The 21,907-nt window shown below is 45.2% G+C and overlaps 1 protein-coding gene and 1 non-coding gene across 8 annotated transcripts; both read left to right on the forward strand.

Annotated features, from left to right (window-relative positions):
- The first annotated feature begins 8,741 nt into the window (after positions 1-8,741).
- Positions 8,742-20,010, forward strand: Tro (trophinin). 7 transcript variants are annotated; one of them, XM_041646996.1, is made up of 13 exons: positions 8,742-8,940; positions 10,292-10,363; positions 10,649-11,803; positions 12,409-12,513; positions 12,622-12,685; positions 12,882-12,961; positions 13,415-13,506; positions 14,153-14,232; positions 14,328-14,370; positions 14,767-14,829; positions 15,288-15,402; positions 16,162-19,634; positions 19,810-20,010. In XM_041646996.1, exons 2-12 carry the CDS (start codon positions 10,319-10,321, stop codon positions 19,621-19,623), a joined length of 5,304 nt encoding a protein of 1,767 aa, XP_041502930.1. In that variant the 5' UTR covers positions 8,742-8,940; positions 10,292-10,318; the 3' UTR covers positions 19,624-19,634; positions 19,810-20,010. The 7 variants fall into 7 exon arrangements, with proteins under 7 accessions (XP_041502930.1, XP_041502927.1, XP_041502925.1 ...); XM_041646993.1 differs by having other exon boundaries at positions 8,743-9,027; positions 16,156-19,634; XM_041646991.1 differs by having other exon boundaries at positions 8,743-8,940; positions 16,156-19,634.
- LOC121445017 lies at positions 15,004-15,129 on the forward strand. The gene has a single exon (XR_005973863.1). It is a non-coding gene; the product is annotated as a small nucleolar RNA SNORA11 (small nucleolar RNA).
- Positions 20,011-21,907: the final 1,897 nt, after the last annotated feature.

Genomic DNA, 21,907 nt, shown 5'->3' on the forward strand with positions numbered 1-21,907 from the left:
TAGAAGAGAAAGTGGGAAATACCCTACAACAGATGGGCACAGGAGATCGCTTCCTATGTATAACCCCAGAAGCACAGACATTAAGGGCAACATTGAATAAATGGGACCTATTAAAACTGAGAAGCTTCTGCAAAGCAAAGGACACTGTCACTAAGACACAAAGGCAACCTACTGACTGGGAGAAGATCTTCACCAACCCCGCAACAGACAAAGGTCTGATCTCCAAAATATATAAAGAACTCAAGAAACTAGACTTTAAAATGCTAATTAACCCAATTAAAAAATGTGGCACTGATCTGAACAGAGAATTCTCTACAGAAGAAGTTCAAATGGCCAAAAGACACTTAAGGTCATGCTCAACTTCCTTAGCAATCAGGGAAATGCTAATCAAAACAACTTTGAGATATCATCTTACACCTGTCAGAATGGCTAAAGTCAAAAACACCAATGATAACCTTTGCTGGAGAGGCTGTGGAGGAAGGGGTACCCTCATCCATTGCTGGTGGGAATGCAATCTTGTGCAACCACTATGAAAGTCAGTGTTTCGGTTTCTCAGGAAATTCGGGATCAACCTACCCCTGGACCCAGCAACACCACTCTTGGGAATATACCCAAGAGATGCCCTATCATATGACAAAAGCATTTGTTCAACTATGTTCATAGCAGTATTATTTGTAATACCCAGAACCTGGAAACAACCTAGATGCCCTTCAATGGAAGAATGGATGAAGAAAGTATGGAATATCTAAACATTAGAGTACTACGCTGCGGTAAAAAGCAATGACTTCTCGAATTTTGCATGCAAATGGATGGAAATAGAAACACTATCCTGAGTGAGGTATCCCAGGCCCAAAAAGATGAACATGGGATGTACTCACTCATAATTGGTTTCTAGCCATAAATAAGGGTCACGGAGTCTACAATAGGTGAATCTACAGAAGCTAAGTAAGAAGGGGAACCCAAGGAAAAACATATAGTTATCCTCTTGGCTAAGGGAAGTAGACAAAATTGCCAGGGAGAAAATTGGGATCTTGGGGGTGGGGTGGGATGGGGGTAAGGGGAGATGGGGAGAGAAAAGTTAGAAGGGAAGGAGGTCGGGCCTTGGGAAAACAGGAGGATTGGCATAAAGGAAGGTTGGACAGGGGAGCACGGAACCACAATTCTTAGTTAAGGGAGCCACTTTAGGGTTGGCAAGAGAACTGACCCTAGAGGGGCTCCCAGGTGCCCAAGCTGAGGTCCCCAGTTAGTTCCTTGGGCAGTTGAGGATAGGGAACCTGAAATGACCCTATCCTAGAGCAATACTGACGAATACCTTGCATATCATCATAGAACCTTCATCTGGTGATGGATGGAGATAGAGACAGAGACCCACACAGGAGCACTGGATTGAGCTCCCAAGGTCCCAATGAGGAGCAGAAGGAGGGAGAATATGAGCAAAGAAGTCGGGACCACGAGGGATGCACCCACCCACTGAGACAGTGGAGCTGATCTATTGAGAGCTCACCAAGACCAGCTGGACTGTGACTGAAAAAGCATGGGATAAAACTGGACTCTCTGAACATGGCGAAAAATGAGGGCTGATGAGACGCAAAGGACAATGGCACGGGGGTTTGATCCTACGTAATGTGATGGCTTTGTGGGAGCCTAGCCAGTTTGGATGTTCACCTTCCTAGATATGGACGGAGGTGGGAGGTCCTAGGTCTTACCACAGGGCAGAAAACCCTGACTGCTCTTTGGACTGGAGAGGGAGGGGGAAAGGGGTGGGGGGAGGGGGAGAAGGGTGGGAGGAGGGGGAGAGGGGTGGGAGGAGGGAGAGGGAAATGGGAGGCTGGGAGGAGGTGGAAACTTGTTTTTTTTTTTTCTCCTTTTCTCAATAAAAAAAGAAAAAAAAAGAAAATGTGGAGGTGGGGTTAGCACCATCTCTTGTAAGAGAATCACAAGTCAATGGAATAGAACAAATCTTCAACAAGATCTTAGAAAAAAACTTTCTAATTTTGGATAAACATATTCTTACAGATACAAGAGGCACATAAAGCACAAAATAGCCAAGACTAAAAAAAAATTCCCATGGCATATCATAGGTAAAACAGTAAGTATACAAAACAAAGAAACTGTATTGAAGGCTGCAAGAGAAAAATCACAAGTTACATATAAAAGAAACCCATCAGACTAACTGTTGCCTTCTGAATGGAAACTTTGAAAGCTTCAAGAGCATGGAACAATAGATTACAAGTCCTAAAAGATCATGACAGCTGGCCTAGACTGATATACCTAACAAAATAATCTACTATAATTGGAGAAAAGAAAATTTTCTGTGAAATAAACAGCCTAAGAAATATATATCCAACAAACAAAACCTAAAAAAATACAGCAAGCAATATTTTGTGTTAAAGAGAGGAATGAGCATAACCAAGAGAAAGATATTCAATGCCATAACTACTAAAACACAAAGTACCACTGAAAATACAATACTACCAAAAATCAACATGATAACCAAAATTAACACAAACATATAAATAATAACTTTAAACATCAACAGCAAAAGCAATCTACAGATTCAATGCAGTCCCTGTCAAAATTACAACACAATTCTTCACAGACCTTGAAAGAACAATTCTCAGCTTCATATGGAGAAACAAACAAACAAACACACAAAAACAAAAAACAGGATAGCTAAACAATCCTGAATAATAAAATAATTTCCAGATTTATCACTACCCCTAATTGGAAGTTGTACTATAGAGCTCTAGTAATAAAAACAGCATGATATTGGTATAAAAAAACAGACATGCTGATCAATGGAATCGAATTGAAGACCCAGGCATAAATCCAAATATATATGGGCATCAGATTTTTGATAAACAATACAGAAATACACACTGGAAAAACACAACAGTCAAACTGGATGTCTGAATGTAGAAGAATGCAAATAAGTCCATATTTATCACCCTGCATATAACTCAAGTCCAACTGGGTCAGAGACCTCTACATAAGAACAGATACACTGAACCTGATAGAAGAGAAAGTGGGGAATAGCCTTGTACTCTTTGACATAGTAGAAGACTTTCTGAACAGAACACTGTTAGCACAGGCACTAAGATCAACAAATAATAAATTGGACCTCATGAAACTGAAAAGCTTCTGCATGGCAAAGGTAAATGTCATGTGTGTAGGGTAAAAAGAGACAGCCAAAAAAAAAAAAAAAAAAAAAAAAAAACCTACCCTGGCTCTGAAACCAGAAGCAGTGAAAGAAATCCACCCTGGTCTTGAAACCAGAACCAGTGAAAAAAACCTACTCTGAGTTGGTGAAAGAAACACACTTTAGCCCTGAAACCAGAACCAAAGAAACACTTTGGCTATGGAACCAGAGTCAGTGAAAGTAAGATACCCTGACCCTAAAAGTAGAGCCAAAAGGCTAAAAAGGCGCAGTGAAGGAAACACTTTGGCCCTAAAACCAGAGCCAAATCTGCCCCTGACCAACTGAGCATGAAATCACCCAATCCCTGAACATGAAATCTAGCCAGTCTGAGCTTGTCCAAGATCAAGGTGATTGAAATTCTACCAATTCTCACCCTGAAAACCTCCACTCTGGAAAAGCTCTGCCTCTTAAGCCCTATAAAAGCCCTGTGCCTGTTCTGTTTGCTGCTGCCTCTTTCCACTCTGGCAGAGGCAGGCCCCCCCTCTTGGATTCTTCCCTCCTAAATCCCTTGAATGAGGTTTGGGTGAAGACCTTCTTTCGCTGGAATGGAGTGGAGCAGAGAAGTAACAACTTTTCCCTGGAGCAGGCGTGGAGCAGAGCACAGCAGAGCAGGATGTATGTAAAAGTTTTCCAGAGGAAACCTCTGGGGGAACTGAGCAGAATTTTTTTAAATTTTTATTTTGTCTCTTATTGATCAGGAAATTGAGAGCCAAGATCTCTCAAAAATAAAAAATAAAAAAAACTGAGCAGAATTTTAACAACTTTACTGGGGAAACTCTCCGCTGCAGGGTCAGTCATTGTTCCATTGAGGAAACCTTTTCCTGGAGCAGAACTGTAAATTGCTGAGCTTACAGCGACTTTGTGGTATTTTTTGGCTCATGATTACCAGGATCCCTTTCCATCCGAGCTGTAATGCTTACAATTTGAACAAAACAGCAGCCTATAGAATGGGAAAAGACTTTTAGCAACTCCACTTCCAATAGAGGACTAATATCCAAAAAACATAAAGAACTCAAGAAACTACATATAAAAAAATACAAACAATCCAATTTAAAAATGGGGAACAGAGAACCAAAGTAAAAAGTGCTGTATAGATCTAAACAGAGAATTTTAATAGAGGAATCTCAAATGGGTGAGAAGCACTTAAAGAAATGTTCAACATCCTTAGCCATCAGGGAAATGCAAATCAAAAAGACTTTGAGATTTCATTTGTCAGACTGTCTAAGATAACCATAACACATAACTTATGCTGGCGAGGATGTGGAGTAAAGGAAACACTCCTCCATTGCTGGTGGGAGTAAAAACTTGTATAGCTACTATGGAAATTAATATAGTGGTTCCTCAGAAAGTTGAAAATTGATCTACCTCAAGACACAGCTATACCATTCCTGGGTATATACTCCAAAGAGACTCCATCTTACCACAAGGACACTTACTCAACCATGTTCATTCTGGCTTTATTCATAATATCCAGAAACTGGAAACAACTTAAGATATCCTTCAACTGAAGAATAAATCTAAAAAATGTGGTACATTTACATAATGAAGTATTACTTAGCTGTTAAAAATGACACCATGAAGCTGGGTGGTGGTGATGCATGCCTTTAATCCCAGCACTTGGGAGGCAGAGGCAGGCAGATCTCTGTGAGTTCGAGACCAGCCTGGGCTACAAAGTGAGTACCAGGACAAGGCTCCAAAGTTATACAGAGAAATCCTGTCTTGAACCCACCTCCAAAAAATGACATCATAATTTTTTAAAAATATTTATTTATTTATTATGTATACAATATTCTGTTTGTGTGTCTGCCTGCAGGCCAGAAGAGGGCACCAGACCCCATTACAGATGGTTGTGAGCCACCATGTGGTTGCTGGGAATTGAACTCAGGACCTTTGGAAGAGCAGGCAATGCTCTTAACCTCTGAGCCATCTCTCTAGCCCCAGACATCATAAAATTTGCAGGCAAATTAAAAACAATCATCAGTAATGAGGTAACCCAGACCCAGAGAGACAAATTTGGTACGTACTCACTTATAAGTGGATATTAGCTGTAAATAAATGATAACCAAGCTACAATCCATAAATTCAGAAAGGTTAGGTAACAAGGAGGGGTCTAGGGGTGATTCAAGGATCTCTCTGGGAGGGAGAAATAGATTTTATGAGCAAACTGAGGGCAGATGGGGACAGGAACAACAGGTAGGGAGGTTGGCATGGAAGCAGAGAGTGCTGGGAGAGCCAGCTGCAATTGAGGAGGCATTTAGTGGGTGTGGAAATCCCATGCAGTGGAAACTTCCTGAAATTTATGAAGATGATCCTAATAAGGACTCCTAGTAATGGGGGATACAGAGTTGCAACTGGCGATCTCCTGCTGCCAGGCGAGGCTTACAGTGGCAGAACTAGGTTGCAGTCAATTGAGTTGTTGGCCAAAGGGGTCCCCTGGAAATTCCCAAACAACCCAGGCTGTCGCTAAAACAAGGGATTGCTCTCTGCAAATAAACAGCGGGGCCTCATTGCTGAGGACAACACACACACAGCTCATTGAACTTGGAGATGATGAGCTGGTCCATAATATATGAAGCCCTCACCACTTGGTTCTAGTTACTCCTAGGTGTAGAAAGGTATTCTTCAGGCTACCAAAATAGAAACATCAACACCAACCCAGATACAAAATCTTCCGCCTATGATCTGTCCTGCCTGGAAAATATGCCAGGGCAATGGTAGCAAAGAACATGTGGTAGTAGCCACCCAATGTCTGATTTGATCTAAGATCTACTCCATGAGAAGGAACCCACATCCAACACTGCTTGGGTTCCAAGAACCAGAGACTAGATAATCCAGAGACTTATGGTAAAATCAAACACTACTGATCAAAAATAATTAATGAAATGATCCCTAATGATAATCTACTATACTCAGAGATAAGTGCCTTATCCAGTCATCAGCAGAGAGGCTTCCTCTGGCAGCCGATGGGAACAGATGCAGAGACCCACAGCCAGACATTATGCAGAGAGTTTAAGTTGAATGTTTTCACTGTATCCCTCCCACCAGAGCTCAGGGAATCCCATGGAAGAGAAGGCTAAAGATTATAAGAGCCACAGGGAATGGAAGACACCAGCAAAATAAGGTTCACTGAATCAACTAAGCAAGGTACATATGAGCTCATAGAGACTAGAGCAGCAAGCCTAATGCCTGCACGGGTCTGCACCAGGTCCTCTGGCTATAGCTATTAGTTTAGGAATTTTTATGGACTCACTCCCGAGTGTGCGAAGGAATCTGATTCTTGTAACTGCAACTGGAGTCTTTTCCTTTTGTTGGCTTGCTGTGTCCAGTTTTAATGTGATTATTTTGGTTTTATCTTGTTATATTTTATTTGCTATGTTTGGTTGCTATCTCTCTCTCTCTTTTTTTTTTTTTTTTTTTTTTTTTTTTTGATTTTTCGAGACAGGGTTTCTCCGTAGCTTTTGGTTCCTGTCCTGGAACTAGGTCTTGTAGACCAGGCTGGCCTCGAACTCACAGAGATCCGCCTGCCTTTGCCTCCCGAGTGCTGGGATTAAAGGCGTGCGCCACCACCGCCCGGCTGGTTGCTATCTCTTAAAAGCCCATTCTTTTGTAATGAGAGACAGAAATGGGGTGGATCCAGAGATAAGGGAAAGTCAGGAGGAACTGGGTGGAGGGAGGAGAAACTATAAACAGAATATATTGTATGGTAAAAAAAAAAAATCTATTTTCAACAAAAGAGCAAAACAGGAAAACAATAAAGAAATGTACTACCTAGAGGACAGTATATTTATAGGGTTTCCTTTGCCCTCATTCTTATAGTCTCCAGTCAATCATTTGTCCAAATATATTAAGGTAAATTGTCCCCCTTTTCACTTTTTCCACCATTACTTAGGTGCTTTCAATTTTCTTTTTTCATCATAAATATGTGTAATTGCAGGATACTTTTGTAATAAAGTTATATTTATCTGTTACAGACTTCATGTGACCAAGGGATCACTGTATGTTGTGACTAATTTCACTGTATATATTAAAGTTCACATTTTGTGGTGTACAGTTCTATGTGTTTTGACAAATCCTCTCTTAGTTTTGTTAAGACTTGTTTTGTGGTCCTACTTAGGGTCTGTGCTGGAGAGTGCTGCATGTATATTTGAGAAGAATGTGTATTCTGCAGTTGTTGCTTGGAAAGTTCTGTAGGTGCCTGTTAAGTTCATTTTGCCTAAAGTGAAATTCAAGCCCATCTTTTCTTTACTAGTTTTCCATCCAGATAATCCCTACATCACTGGAACATGGGTATTGAAGTTCTTTACTATTCTTTTACTGTGCTCTATCCTCCCATTCATTATTAATATGGTTTCATATATCCAGGTTCAATATATATGTTGAATTCATATATATTTGTCATTTTATATGGTCTTTATGAATTTTCTCTTATTATATAGTTTTTTAATGCAGGACCTCAATATATAACCATGGCTAGGCTCTGAACTCAGAGATCTGCCTGTCTCTGCCTCTATAATCCAGTCTGTAATGTCATTCTTTTTATAATGTGTCCTTTTAGTTTGTGACTTAATGTCTTTTTTATCTGACATAATTATCTCTACTCACTTTGGCATAATTGAATGAAAAAGTGAATATCACAAAACGTTTCTTGCACTGGGGAGTAGTGCACTATATCACAAGAGACAGCCTAAATCCTTGCTCAGTGCATCAGTAAAAGAAGAACACGGAAAAAAAAGGCATTCATGTATATTTGTATGTGTCTATCTAATACAAATGCACAAGTGTGCATATATGCATTATATATATGCATTTTATGTATCTAATTTTTTATTTATAGTCTCACTGTAGAAGGCTATATTTGAACTCAAGATCCTTCCACATCCCCCTCCCAAGTAGTTCTGGAATTACATCAGTGCTTTGTTAAATACCCATTCCAATATTTTTCAAATAATTTGCTTTTTAAAAGGCAACAGTGCAATTATTTTGAGATAAATTGAAACATTCAGGGATTTTTATTACATTTTTATTTGTAATAAGTAAAGTGTGTGTGTGCATGCACGTATGTGTTTGTGCGCAAGCAGGGCTGTGAGGACAACTTGTGGGAGTAAGGTTTCTCCCTCCACCATGTGGGTTCAGGGACTAGACTTCAAGTCCTCAGGCTGAGTGGCAAGTGCTTTTAACCGCGGAACCATCTGATCGGCACCAATTGATTTTTCTTACATTTACTTTAAATATATATATATATGTGTATATATATGAAATATATGTTTAATTTATTATATTTAGATTATTTGGGAGCATCCTGCTAATGTTTAGAGACTCTAGATATCTTAATCTGGTTTTATTTGAAAGTCAGCAATGGATGTGATTTAATCCTCTGTTCTCACAGTGTAACACGCCATGTAATTAGTGTTGTCCGGACAGGCGTGGGAGCTCTGAAGTCATTCTCTTCAGGAGAAACAGAAAAATCAAAAAGAAACAGGGACACAGGATGGGGAACGGAGAAATGAAATGGAAAATAGGTGTGATGCTGAACAAGAGGTAGTAAACAGAAAAGAGGAGCTACACGGAGGAGATCGGGAAGTCGTTAAGCAGAGAGGGGGTGGTGCAGGCCGGTAGGGACAGAGACCCCCCTCTGGAGGCGGAAAGAGGCAGGACCACTTCCGGCCAGGCGGTGCGGGGGTAGCTCAGACCTGAGGAGAGGCTTGGAGAGAGCAGACGTCCTCTGGACTCACGAGGGCGAGGTGAGCTGAGGTGGCTAGCTTTGGTAAAGACCCTGTGGGGCCTTAAAGGCTGCAGCTTCGTGGTGACTGGCTTCACACAACCTTAAGGTTTGAAGAAAACCTGCCGGGGTTTGGGATCTAGCGGCTTCGGTGTGATGGGTTTAGAGGTGCCGGAACCCAGTTCTAAGGGTAGAAAGGCGGGGGCGGGATCTCTGGGCCAAGGGAAGGTCTGGACTCAGTTTGGCGATGGGAAGAAGGGATGCGGACCTGTTTGGGGTTGTGTAAAGGAAACGTTGAGAAATCGTTCTGGCTGTAGTAAAAAGGAAGGAGGACCGAGTTCAGGAGGGAGGTAAGGGACGGAATTAACGGATTAAGCCGAAGAAAGGGGGCCGGACCCCCTCTGGGCTACGGAAAGGATGGATCGGATCGGGACTAAGAAAGGAGCGGCAGAATCCTTTTTAAACGGCCCAAGTACCAAACTTGGAAGGGAGAAAGGGCGGGCTAGGATCCGGTTAGCACTGGTTTGAAAGGGAGAATGACCTGGTAGGGTTAGGGAGCTGGGAATCCACGAAGGGTAACCCTGTTGGATTTGGGGGTGGGGTATCCATATTGCAGAAAGGGCGGGGCTGGGCCATTGCAGACGTGGACAGAGGTGGGGGGGCAGTGTCGGCGGAGGCAACTGCAGCGTGGGGGGAGGGGGCTTGCGGAGGGGTGGGAGGTGCGGAGGACTGCGGAATCACAGCGAGGGTGAGTGGCTGACAAGCGGCGCGGCAGCAGAGGAATGGCGGGGGGGGGGGAGCTTCTGGGGGGGAGTGGGGAGAGGGAGCGGCGCGAAATGGCCCTGCAGAGCCTGAGCCATTCTGGGGGGAAAGGGTGGGCTGAGAAATGGTGTAGTTAGGGGGAGGCGGCGGGTGGGACCGAGATGTTCTGTAGCTCACGGGGAGGGGGCATAAGTGGAAATGAGATGGTTAGAGATGGTCCTGTCCACCAAGGCGCATGCGTACTGAGGGCCCTGAGGACCAGGCTCATTTGGGAAACCTGTGATCCTGCTTGCGTGCGTTGTGTGTGTGTGTGTGTGTGTGTGTGTGTGTGTGTGTGTGTGTGTGTTCGTGTGTTCTGTGCGCATGCGCACTGTCAGGTTGCGGTGTGGTAGAGGGTGTATTCAGGTGTAGGTCGTAGAACTGATTTGCCATCTTGGAAGTGAAAGATACCGGAGCTCAGAAATGAGATGCCCTGGGCTTCTAGATAGGCAAACCCAGAAAGGTCTGGGGTCCAAAATTAGGTAAATTCTTTTCCCCTTCAGATTTAGCAAGACATCGGATGAATCTCCCTGCTCCCTTATTTTCCTCTAACTCAGCCCTATTTCTTTCAGGCTCAGCTATTACAGTCTCTCAGGAAGATGGATAGAAGAAATGACTACGGTTTTCAGGTGCCCACATTCCAGGTGAGACCTCTCTGCATTCTTACCAGGCCATCTACCCTCCCCCAAATTCACTTACCTCTCTGGAGTCCACTACCATGGTGTGGTTTTATAATTCCCTACCTAACCTGTCTCAATCTTACTTTGCATGGTGCTGGGAAGAGGGAAACCTGCCTGACTCTGTCTCCTGCTCCCTGTTTGTTTCCCCACACCCTTTCAATCAAACTGTTCAGGAACGGGGGCCACTGTAAAGAGGGGTGGTTGTAGGGAAGCCAGATGTTCCATAGGATCATAATCCTAAGTATGTAGGGCCCTCTGCCTCCCCCTGGGAGCCTAGGGCTTCCTTTCTCTCCAGATGTACAGACTGAGAGCACAGAGAAGGACAATGTCCTGCTGATGCATACCCTGTTGTCAGCATCCAAGGACCCACCGATTGCCAGCCGGCCTAAGAAAAGCAAGACCAAGAAGACTTCTATTAAAGCTATCACTAAGACCACACCCACTCCCCCTCAGGTTCCATCTGCCAATGACATTGCTAGCAACAAGCCTAAAGTAACTCTGCAGGCTTTAAACCTACCAATGTTCACCCAGATCAGCCAGGTTTCTGCTACAACTGAGGCAGCCAATATCCAGGCTTCAGTTACTGCTCAAACCAAGAAAGCCAAGACAAAGAGAGTTACTCCCAAGGTATCTCTAACTGGCACTGAGGATGTCACTACACAGCTCAAGTCGCCTTTACAGGCCCTAAACCTGCCAGTTACCTCACCAACTCTCCAGTCTCCAGTTGCCAATGAGTCAGCTAATTCCCTGGCCTTGATAGCTGTCAGCAAACCCAAGAAAGCTTCTAAGGCAAAGAAGGCTGCCAATAAGACCATACCTAGTGCCACTGAGATCTCACTGGCTTCGACTGCCACCCACACAGCCACTACCCAAGGCCAAATTGCCAAGGAGACAGCTAGTATCCAGTCCTCAGCAGCCACTATCCGAACCAAGAAAATTTCCAAAGCTAAGAGGACAACTGCTAAGCCCATGAATGCTGACACTGAGTATGGAGAGCCCTCAAATGCTATTGAGGGAGCTAGCAGACAGATTGAGGCTTCAACTGTAGTTCTAAGGCCCAAAAAGCCCAAGGGGAAGAAGGTTGCCAATAAAGGCCCAAATTCTGCTTCTGAGCTCTCCGAGGCTCCACCTGCCCTTCAAATGGTCCCAAACCATGCCCTATCAGTGACTGTACGGATCAGGAGAGGGTCTAGGGCTCGAAAGGCTGCCACTAAGACTCGGGCAACTGAAAGCCAGGCTCAAATCAATGAACAAGGAGCACAGGCCAAGATGGCTACCTCTCAAGCCAGCATAAGTGCCCTTGAGACTCAGGTTGCTGCTGCTGTTCAGGCCTTGGCAGATGACTACCTGGCTCAGTTGAGTTTGGAGCCCACAACCAGAACCCGGGGCAAGAGGAACCGGAAGGTAAGATCTGTGATATTATCCTTAACTTTGTGCTGCTTTCTTACTCCTATACTAGGCTGTTCATTTGTCTTATGTTTCTTGAGTCATTTAACTTCAGGAGTGACCATGTGTTCATATAGGCTATAGGATATGCTGAGAATATGATACACTTTTGTTTGCTCATGGATTGGTAGGGAAATGCATTTGTGAATTTAGTCAAGACCTATTTGTAACTCACATTATATTTACCCAGATTATATGTGGATTTCTTGAGAACTCTTACTATTTGGGACTTAAGTACCAGTTTTACAGATAAGAAAAGAAGTCCTGGAATGAAGTGATCTGTCTAAGGCCTGTAGCTAGCAGAGTATGGTGGTGGCCAAAGAAAAGGAAAAACCCCCAGGCCATGTCCTTGGTTGGCTTGTGCCCTGGAAGGTGAAATAAACTGTTGCCTAGAAGCCAGGGAAAGAAAAGTTTGGGACTCAGGATAGCCAGGGTTAGGGCCACACCCCTCTGTAGGGGAGAGTCCAGGCCCACCCACTAGACTCTAGGGGGACTTTTTGAAAGAAACAGCAATCTCTTTCATTTGGTAACTCCACACATTTTTTTTTTTACCATTGATAAAGTCTAAGCATCCCAATGGAGAAGAAAGAACTGGTGGCAGTTTCAGGCGGATCCCATGGGGCCGGAGGCCTCCACCACCCCGAGATGTGGCCATTTTGCAGGAAAGGGTAAGAATTCAATCTGCTCAGGTCCTGTTTTTCTTTCTTTTCATTCTTTGATATTCTCCCAAGTGTTTCGCCACTGTACTGATACCTCCCCAACTGTTACTCTTTTAGGCAAATAAGTTGGTGAAATATCTGTTGGTTAAGGACCAGACAAAGATCCCCATCAAGCGTTCAGGTAGTCTTCTTGAGCTCTTCTTCACCATTCTTTCCCCATGGCCTGTGAGGAACTATTTACTTATCACCTCCTTTCATACTGCATCAGCTGCCACACTCCTATTTCACTATAGCTACCCTGACTACACAGGGCTGGGGAAAGACCGCAGTCATCTGACCTGTACAGTTTAGCATCTTCTGTCTCCCCTTTCTTGTAGACATGCTGAAGGATGTCATCCAAGAATATGATGAGTATTTTCCAGAGATCATTGAAAGAGCAAGCTATGCTCTGGAGAAGGTGAAGTGGCAGCCCTGGGGGTGGGTGCACTGGGGAAACCTTAAACAGAGGAAAGGTATATTATCATCCTCCTGGGGGGAAGAACAGAGACCTAATACATTGCCATCACTGTGCAAATGAGCACACAGTGGCCTAGGGAGGGGCAGCCACTGATCACATGTCACTGGTGGAAACACAGCCGGTACTAAAGCTATGCAGCTGAGCCCTGGCTTCTGTCTGCTGCTGGATATACCATCTCATGTATTGCGGTTGCTCACCTCTCTGTCTCCCCAAATGCCCACAGACACTATTGATGACTACTATGTTTTTTATATGGTGTGCTTTGTACTGAACTATATGCTTTACATGCATTTTCTCTCATACAAAACCCTTACTTTTCTCAGAATGCCCAACATGCTAATTGATACCTAAGATATATTTTGCAATCTCACAGGTTATTCTTTTACTTGGCAGATGTTTCGAGTCAACCTGAAGGAAATTGATAAGCAAAGTAGCTTGTATATTCTTATCAGCACTCAGGAGTCCTCTGCAGGCATTCTGGGAACGTAAGCTGGGACAGTGCCAGGGTGGGAAGGGGCTTCTGCTTCCTCTTAGAAGCTCAGGAAAGGTGGTCTAAATGCCCATGTCCCACCTCCCACACATGGCTGCATCCCTGTGAGCAGTAGTGGTGCCAGATTATGACGGCAGAAGGGTTTCAGAGCCTGGAGTGGCCATTGCTGCTGTCAGGTTTGCTTGCTAACAAGCTCCCAGGAAATCAGCCTGTTGTTACTTATCTCTTCTACGGAGTGCCTGGCCTGGCTGTGGAAGTCCCTCAAAGGGGGGAGGGACTTCTGGTGTGGACCATGATGCTTGAGAGCAGGAGTGCCACTAGGGTTCCATCTAGAATTTCTCAGGGCCAGGGAAATTGGGAGAGAAAGAAAAGACTCCTGTTGGCTGAGCTTCCATGTGGTGGACAGGGCTTCTTCCATGTCCTGCTAACCTTGGGTAGGGATAGTATATGGTTTCCCATTTTACTGGAGACCTTGGCTCAAGAGTGAAAGCACCTTCCCTTGGGTCATTGATAGCTGGGACCATAGAGTAGGCTGAATTCTCAGTATCTGGGGAATCTAGGAGAGGCTGGCCTAATGAGCTGTGTTGTATAGGTGATGACTCAGGATCCTAAACTTTCTCTTTGTCCGGTATTTCTTTTAGGACCAAGGACACACCCAAGCTGGGTCTCCTCATGGTGATTCTGAGTGTCATTTTCATGAATGGCAACAAGGCCAGTGAGGGTAAGTAGCTGGCTGGGCATGCAGCTGAATAGGTGGCTGTTGTCTGAATTCCAGGTGCTCATTTTCTGTCCTTGTCTCCTTGCCTCCTCTTGCAGCTGTCATCTGGGAGGTGCTACGCAAGTTGGGGCTGCGTCCTGGGTATGATTGGGCTCTCTCAGCGCTTGCTGTCCGTGTTGTCTTTTGGCAAGAGAGGATGGTCCCAGGATTGCATCAACCTGGTGGTCTGGTGGAGCACAGGGTGGGGGTGGGGGATTTATTACCTGGATGAATGACAAATGGTTCTGAACTCTGCTTCTTTTCTCATTTATGTCTTCTGTCTGTTCTGAGATGAGGTGTAAGGTGGACCTTCGGGCATCCCTGACAAAGTGCCATCTGGTCTCCACTGTTTTCTTCTAGTGGCCGTATACTCACTACTGTCTTCACTTCGTTGAGACTGCCTCATTGGCTATAAAATCTGCTCCATGTTGGGAAATACCTCTACCTTCATCTGGGTTGTTCTGCTCTGTATTCACTGATTATTTTTTCCTTTGCTAGGGTAAGACATTCACTCTTTGGAGAAGTGAGGAAACTCATCACAGATGAATTCGTGAAGCAGAAGTAAGTAGTGTTTAAGGCTTTGTGTAGCTCTGAAGTGCTCTGGGTGTGGTTATCTGGTTCAAAAAATATATCATACCTTTCTTACACTCTTTGTAGATAGATAGGCATTCTGTGACCTAGACCCAAGTCCTGTCTACAATTCTTGTGGCCAAGCCCCATTAGGACCCTTGCAGTCGGGTGTACTCATAGCAGGGGTCCCAAAATGGTCAATCTATTAACAGCACACCCAAATGGAATCTGGGGTTAGTCTTTATAGGAGACAAAACACATCTGTCTTCTGTAGTGTCATGTTCTGTATATGTATCACTATGGCTTTGCATGGAAGCCATGTTTGTATGGGAATGAGTCTGGGTCTGGATTCTAGGTGTTTGTTAAGAGGAAATTTCTTCATCTGAGGCCTAGTGGTTAAACAGTAGTTTTGCTTGTTTAGAAGCAAGTTTCATTTTCTTTTCTCTGAGGTATCTGGAATACAAGAGGGTCCCCAACAGCAGACCACCTGAATATGAATTCTTCTGGGGCCTGCGGTCTTACCACGAGACTAGCAAGATGAAAGTCCTGAAATTTGCATGCAAGGTAATGAACTTCCTGATCTTGGTACATTAAGGGAATAGGATGCTCCATGCTGAGGCAGGCTGTGTGTATTTAGACAAGTATGGGACAACATATGGTTTGTATATAAAAATCTAAAGCCTCAACAATGTTCCAGATATATATTGCAAGACATACATCTTTGTTTAGTTAAGTTTTACATTCTATCAGTTCAGACTGCCATTAAAAATGTTATTAATAGCTGGAGGTCTTAAGATAACAGAAATAGATATACTCACAGTTCTGGAGATAAAATCCCTAGATCAACATCTAGTACAGTTTCTGGTGCAGGGTCTTTCTGACTTACAGAGGCTTTTTCTGAATCTTCACATTGCATATGGCAAGCTTGAGTTCATTTTCATGTCAGTCCTATTTGATCAAGGCCTTACTCATTTAAGGTATACCCATAAAAGACCCTATTTGAAAATACAGTCATGATTAGGGGTTGGATATTCAACATAAGAATTCTGGGGAAATACACTCAGCCTATAACATGCTTGGTTTCTTATACTTTCCCATATTACAAATGGGGACATTTAGGTTCAGGGATATAAAGTAACTTGTTGAAGGACATAACTTGTATGCCTCAGTTATCCAGGCTGAAGTTTGATATCAAGACTTACTCATTAGAACTCTAGAAAGATGCCTTTTTTTATTTACCACTATTAGTTATAGTGGGTTCTTCACACGTAAGTATAAGGGCTATTTTTCTTCTAATAATTATAATTTCCATTTTAGGTACAGAAGAAAGATCCTAAAGACTGGGCCGCTCAGTACCGGGAGGCAGTAGAGATGGATGTTCAGGCTGCAGCTGTGGCTGTGGCTGAGGCTGAGGCCAGGGCTGAGGCAAGAGCCCAAATGGGGATTGGAGAGGAAGCTGTGGCTGGGCCCTGGAATTGGGATGACATGGATATTGACTGCTTAACAAGGGAAGAGTTGGGTGATGATACTCAAGCCTGGAGCAGATTTTCCTTTGAAATTGATTCCAGAGCCCAAGAAAATGCAGATCCTACCAACAATGTCAACTTCAACCAAGGAGCTAGTACTAGAAATAGCTTCAGTGATGGTGCTAGTATTAGCTTTGGTGGCATACCCAACCCCAGTGGTGGCTTTGGTGGCATACCCAATTCTAATAGTGACTTTGGTGGCATACCCAACTCTAATGGTGGCTTTGGTGGCATACCCAACTCCAATGGTGGCTTTGGTGGCATACCCAACTCTAATGGTGGCTTTGGTGGCATACCCAACTCCAATGGTGGCTTTGGTGGCATACCCAACTCTAATGGTGGCTTTGGTGGCATACCCAACTCTAATGGTGGCTTTGGTGGCATACCCAACCCCAATGGTGGCTTTGGTGGCAGAAATGGCATTACCTTTGGTAGTTCACCCAATACCTCTGCCAACTTCAGCAGTGCAGCAAGCATTAGCTTTGGAGACACATCCATCACTAGCACTAGTTTCAGTGGTGGAGCCAGCATTAGCTTCAGTGGTACACCCAGTACTAGTGCCACTTTCTGTGACACAGCAAGCATTAGCTTTGGTGGTGCATCTAGCACCAGCACTAGCTTCAGCAGCACCACCAGCATTAGCTTTGGTGGTTCGCCCAGCACTAGCACTAGCTTCAGCAGCACCGCCAGCATTAGCTTTGGTGGTTCGCCCACCATTAGCAGTAGTTTCAGTGGTGGATCCAGCATTAGCTTTGGTAGTTCTCCTACCACCAGTACCAGTTTCAGTGGTGGAGCCAGTATTAGTTTTGGTGGTGCACCGTGTACGAGTGCCAATTTCAATGGTGGAGCCAGCTGTGGCTTTGGAGGCACACTTAGTAGTACAGCTGGCTTTGGTGGTGCACTTAGCACAAGCACCAGCTTTGGCAGCGCACCTACCACAAGCACTGTCTTCAGTGGTGCAGTTAGCACCACTACTGGCTTTGGAGGCACACTTAGCACTAGTGTCTGCTTTGGTAGCTCCCCCTGCTCTGGTATTGGCTTTGGAGGCACACTCAGTACCAGTATCTGCTTTGGTAGTTCTCCTAGCACCAATACTGGTTTTGGCGGTACACTCAGCACCAGTGTTTCCTTTGGTGCTTCTTCTAGCACCAGCTCTGACTTTGGTGGCACAGTAAGCACTAGTGTCAGCTTTGGTGGCTCTTCTGGCACCAGTGCTGGCTTTGGCGGTACACTCAACAGCAGTACCAGCTTTGGTGGTACCATCAGCACCAGTGCTGGCTTTGGCAATGCACTCAACAGCAGTGCCAGCTTTGGTGGTGCCATAAGTACTGGCTTTGGTGGTGCACTCAACAGCAGTGCCAGCTTTGGCGGTGCCATCAACACCAGCACCGGCTTTGGCAGTGCACTCAACAGCAGTGCCAACTTTGGTGGTGCCATTAGCACCAGTTCTGGCTTTGGCAGTGCACTCAGCACCAGTGCCAGCTTTGGTAGTGTACTCAATGGCAGTTCTGGCTTTGGCGGTGCCATCAGCACCAGTGCCAGCTTTGGTAATGCACTTAATAGTAATGCTGACTTTGGCAGTGCCATCAGCACCAGTGCCAGCTTTAGTGGTGCACTCAGTGGCAGTTCTGACTTTGGCAGTGCTATCAGCACCAGTGCCAGCTTTAGTGGTGCACTCAGTGGCAGTACTGGCTTTGGCAGTGCTATCAGTACCAGTGCCAGCTTTGATGGTGCACTCAGTAACAGTGCTGGCTTTGGCAGTGCCATCAGTACTAGTGCAAGCTTTGGTGGTGCACTCAATAACAGTACTGGCTTTGGTGGTGCTATCAGTACCAGTGCCAGCTTTGATAGTGTACACAGTAACAGTGCTGGCTTTGGCGGTGCTATCAGTACCAGTGCCAGCTTTGGTGGTGCTCTTAGTAACGGTGCTGGCTTTGGCAGTGCTATCAGTACCAGTGCCAGCTTTGGTGGGGCACTCAATAACAGTGCTGGTTTTGGTAGTGCCATCAGCACCAGTTCCAGCTTTGGCGGTGCAATCAGCACCAACCCTGACTTTGGTGGTGCATTCAGTACCAGTGTTGGCTTTGGTGGGGCACTTAGTACCACTGACTTTGGTAGTACCCACAGCAACAGCATTAGCTTTGGTAGTGCTCCCACTACCAGTGTCAGCTTTGGTGGTTCTCAAAGTACTAACCTCTGTTTTGGTGGAGCACCTAGCACCAGTCTCTGTTTTGGCACTGCATCTAACACCAACCTATGCTTTGGAGGCTCTTCCAGCACCAACTCCTGCTTTAGTGGTGCTACCAGTGCCAATTACAGTGAGGGCCACAGCACCAGTGCCATTTTCAGTTTTGGGAATGGGCTAAGTACCAGTGCTGGCTTTGGAAACGGATTAGGCACCAGTGCTGGCTTTGGCAGCAGCCTAGGTACCAGCAGTGGCTTTGGTGGAAGCTTAGGCCCCAGTGCTAGCTTCAATGGTGGCCTGGGCACCAGCACTGGGTTTGGTGGTGGATTAGGCACCAGCAATGATTTTGGTGGTGGACTAAGTCCTAATGCTGACTTCAGTGGGGGACTGGGTACCAGTGCTGGCTTCAATGGTGGACTAAACACTAGCACTGGTTTTGGTGGTGGACTGGGCACTAGTGCTGGTTTTGGTGATGGACTTGGCAGCAACACTGGCTTTGGTGGTGGACTGGTCACTAATGATGGCTTTCCTGGTGACCTGAGTACAAATAATGGTTTTGGTGGCACACTTGGCACTGGTGCAGGCTTTAGTGTAAGCCTCAGCACTGGCGATGGCTTTGGCAGTGGGCCTAATGCCAGCTTCGACAGAGGACTGAATACCATCATTGGCTTTGGCAGTGATTCCAACACCAGCAGTGGCTTTACTGGTGAAACCAGCACCGGCTCCAGCTTCAGTAATGGACCCAGTTCTATTGTTGGCTTTAGTGGTGGACCAAGCACTGGTGCTGGCTTCTGCAATGCACCAAGCACTGGTGGCTTTGGTGGTGGACCAAGTACAGGAGCTGGCTTTGGCGGACCAAGCACTGGAGGTGGCTTCGGAGGACCAAGCACTGCAGCTGGCTTTGGTGGTGGACTGAGCACCAATACTGGCTTCAGTGGTGGTGGACTGAGCAGCAGTGCTGGCTTCGGTGGTGGACTGAACACCAGTGCTGGATTCAACGGTGGACCAAGCACCGGTACTGGCTTTGGTGGTGGAGCCACTAACCTCGGTGCCTGTGGCTTCTCTTACGGCTAGTGAAGTTTCAGGTAAGTGCAATATTCCCATAGCCAGGATCTGTGGGGATAGCTATAATAGTTGGGAGATACTAGAAGAAAACCTAAGCTGGGGGTGGGGGCGGCAAGTGAGAAAAAAAGGAAATAAAAGGAAATGGGTTTTGTGCTAACATGTGTTTCTGGGTATTTTGCTTTGTTTGTTTTTCAGGTTTCTTACGTTTGTTACCCATGTTTACAGGTAACACTAACGCAGCAGTACTTCCCATGGAGCCAATGTGCAGCTTTGGAATCTTTGTCCACACAGCAGCCTAACCAGCTACAACCCATTAGCTGAGCGAAACACTAAGAAAAATCTGCTGTTCCTGCTTTGTGTTTGCTTCTTGTGTTGTTGTCATATTTTGGTATCAGAGTTACATTAAATTTGCCAAAGGAATCTGAGTTTATTCCATCTTTTAATATGGCTAGATGCGATGTCTGGGGTTTGTAGAACAACTAGAGTTAAGCTTAGCTTTTTGGGGACTGTGGGGATCCAGCTAAAAGGCAGATATTTCTAAGGGTCAGGGAGCTCTGGGAAAGTGTGCTTGAGCAGATATGAAAGGGGGAAGCCTAAGATAGAATGAAACAGAAAGCTGTGGATAGTAAATTCACACTAACTTGGGGCAACTGTGTAAGAATAGAGGGATAAGAAGGAAAGGAACTAGGAGTTGACATGGGAGCAAGAGGACATTCTCTTGGGATAGAAAAAAAAAATAAGTATGGACTGTAGGACCAAAGTCAAATGAGAGGCAGAGGATTGATATGGAAGAGTCAGGAATTGCCTGAAGTAGTGTGAGACAGTGGAAAGGGACAGGGTGCCAGAAAATAGAGGGTGATCCTGACTTTGAACAGGATTCAAGGCTTGCATCTAACTGGGTGGTTGTACTGAAAGAACTAGGAAACAAAGCAGCAAAGTTATGAGTCTCTTTATCATATGGACACTAGCACCTGGCTCACAATGGTTAGTGTATGCATTATGGCAGAAGAGGAGTTCCAAGTTGGTAAGGGATAGAAGAATATTGAGAAATAAAGAACTAGGAGAAAATAGAGGCCTCAAAAGGAACGTACTGATGAACAAGGGTAGATATTGTTCATTTAGGAAATACTACATAAATGCCTGTGGTGTGGAGGCATACTGCTCAAGTCTCAAGGATGATAAAATTTTACAGACTTGAATGAACAGTAAGCTTCCAGGCAATAAGTTAGCCCAGAGAGGATCCTAGAGAAGCTAAATAAGAAGGTGAACCCAAAGAAAAACATATAGTCATCCTCCTGGATATTGGAAGTAGACAAGATTGCCAGGCAAAAGTTGGGAACACGGGGGTGGGGGTAAGGGAAGATGGGGAGAGAGAAGGGAGAAGGGGAGGATGGGGAGAGCTTGGGGGAATGGGATGGTTGAGATGGAGGAAGGGTGGATATGGGAGCAGGGAAGTAGATATCTTAATTAAGGGAGCCATTTTAGGGTTGGCAAGAGACTTGACTTTAGAGGGGTTCCCAGGTGTCCAAGGAGATGTCCCCAGCTTGTTCCTTGGGTAGCTGAGGAGAGGGCGCCTGAACTGGCCTCATCCTATAGCCACACTGATGAATATCTTACATATCACCATAGAACCTTCATCTGGCGATGGATGGAGATAGAGACAGAGACCCACATTGGAGCATTGGACTGAGCTCCCAAGGTCCAAATGAGGAACAGGAGGGAGAACATGAGCAAGGAAGTCAGGACTGCAAGGGGTGCTCCCACCCACTGAGACGGTGGGGCTGATCTAATGGGAGCTCACCAAGGCCAGCTGGACTGGGACTGATGGAGCATGGGATCAAACCGGACTCTGAATGTGGCTGACAATATGGGCTGACTGAGAAGCCAAAGACAATGGCACTGTGTTTTGATTCTACTGCATGTACTGGCTTTATGGGAGCCTAGTCTGTTTGGATGTTCACCTTCCTAGACCTGGATGGAATGGGGAGGACCTTGGACTTCCCACAGGGCAGGGTACCCTGACTGTTCTTTGGACTGGAGAGGGAGGGGGAGTCGGGGGAGGGGGAGGGAAATGGGAGGAGGTGGAAATTTTTAATAAAAAAAAAATAAAACATAATCACTAAGTTGAGGGAGTCACATCCCTGGGAGGGAGGGTGTTGATGGCATCATTAACATAGGCAATGAAATTACTCAGGATGGTAGCAAGAGTTGGAGACTGAAGCTTTTAGTCCAGGTACTGGATTCTTCTTGAGTATAACAATGAATACATCCTGTCCTCATGTACCTTGACTAT

Source organism: Microtus oregoni, unplaced genomic scaffold, assembly GCF_018167655.1.
Source record: "Microtus oregoni isolate MIOR12 unplaced genomic scaffold, Mior012 000153F_000, whole genome shotgun sequence".
Taxonomy (NCBI): domain Eukaryota; kingdom Metazoa; phylum Chordata; class Mammalia; order Rodentia; family Cricetidae; genus Microtus; species Microtus oregoni.

What these genes read in the sequence shown, in the direction of transcription:
- Tro (XM_041646993.1), top strand. Translation starts at nt 10,319, where the DNA reads ATGGATAGAAGAAATGACTACGGTTTTCAGGTGCCCACATTCCAG. An exon ending in GGGGCAAGAGGAACCGGAAG is followed by an intron (nt 11,804 to 12,408) that starts GTAAGATCTGTG and finishes CCATTGATAAAG; the next exon opens with TCTAAGCATCCCAATGGAGA. An exon ending in GATCCCCATCAAGCGTTCAG is followed by an intron (nt 12,686 to 12,881) that starts GTAGTCTTCTTG and finishes CCTTTCTTGTAG; the next exon opens with ACATGCTGAAGGATGTCATC.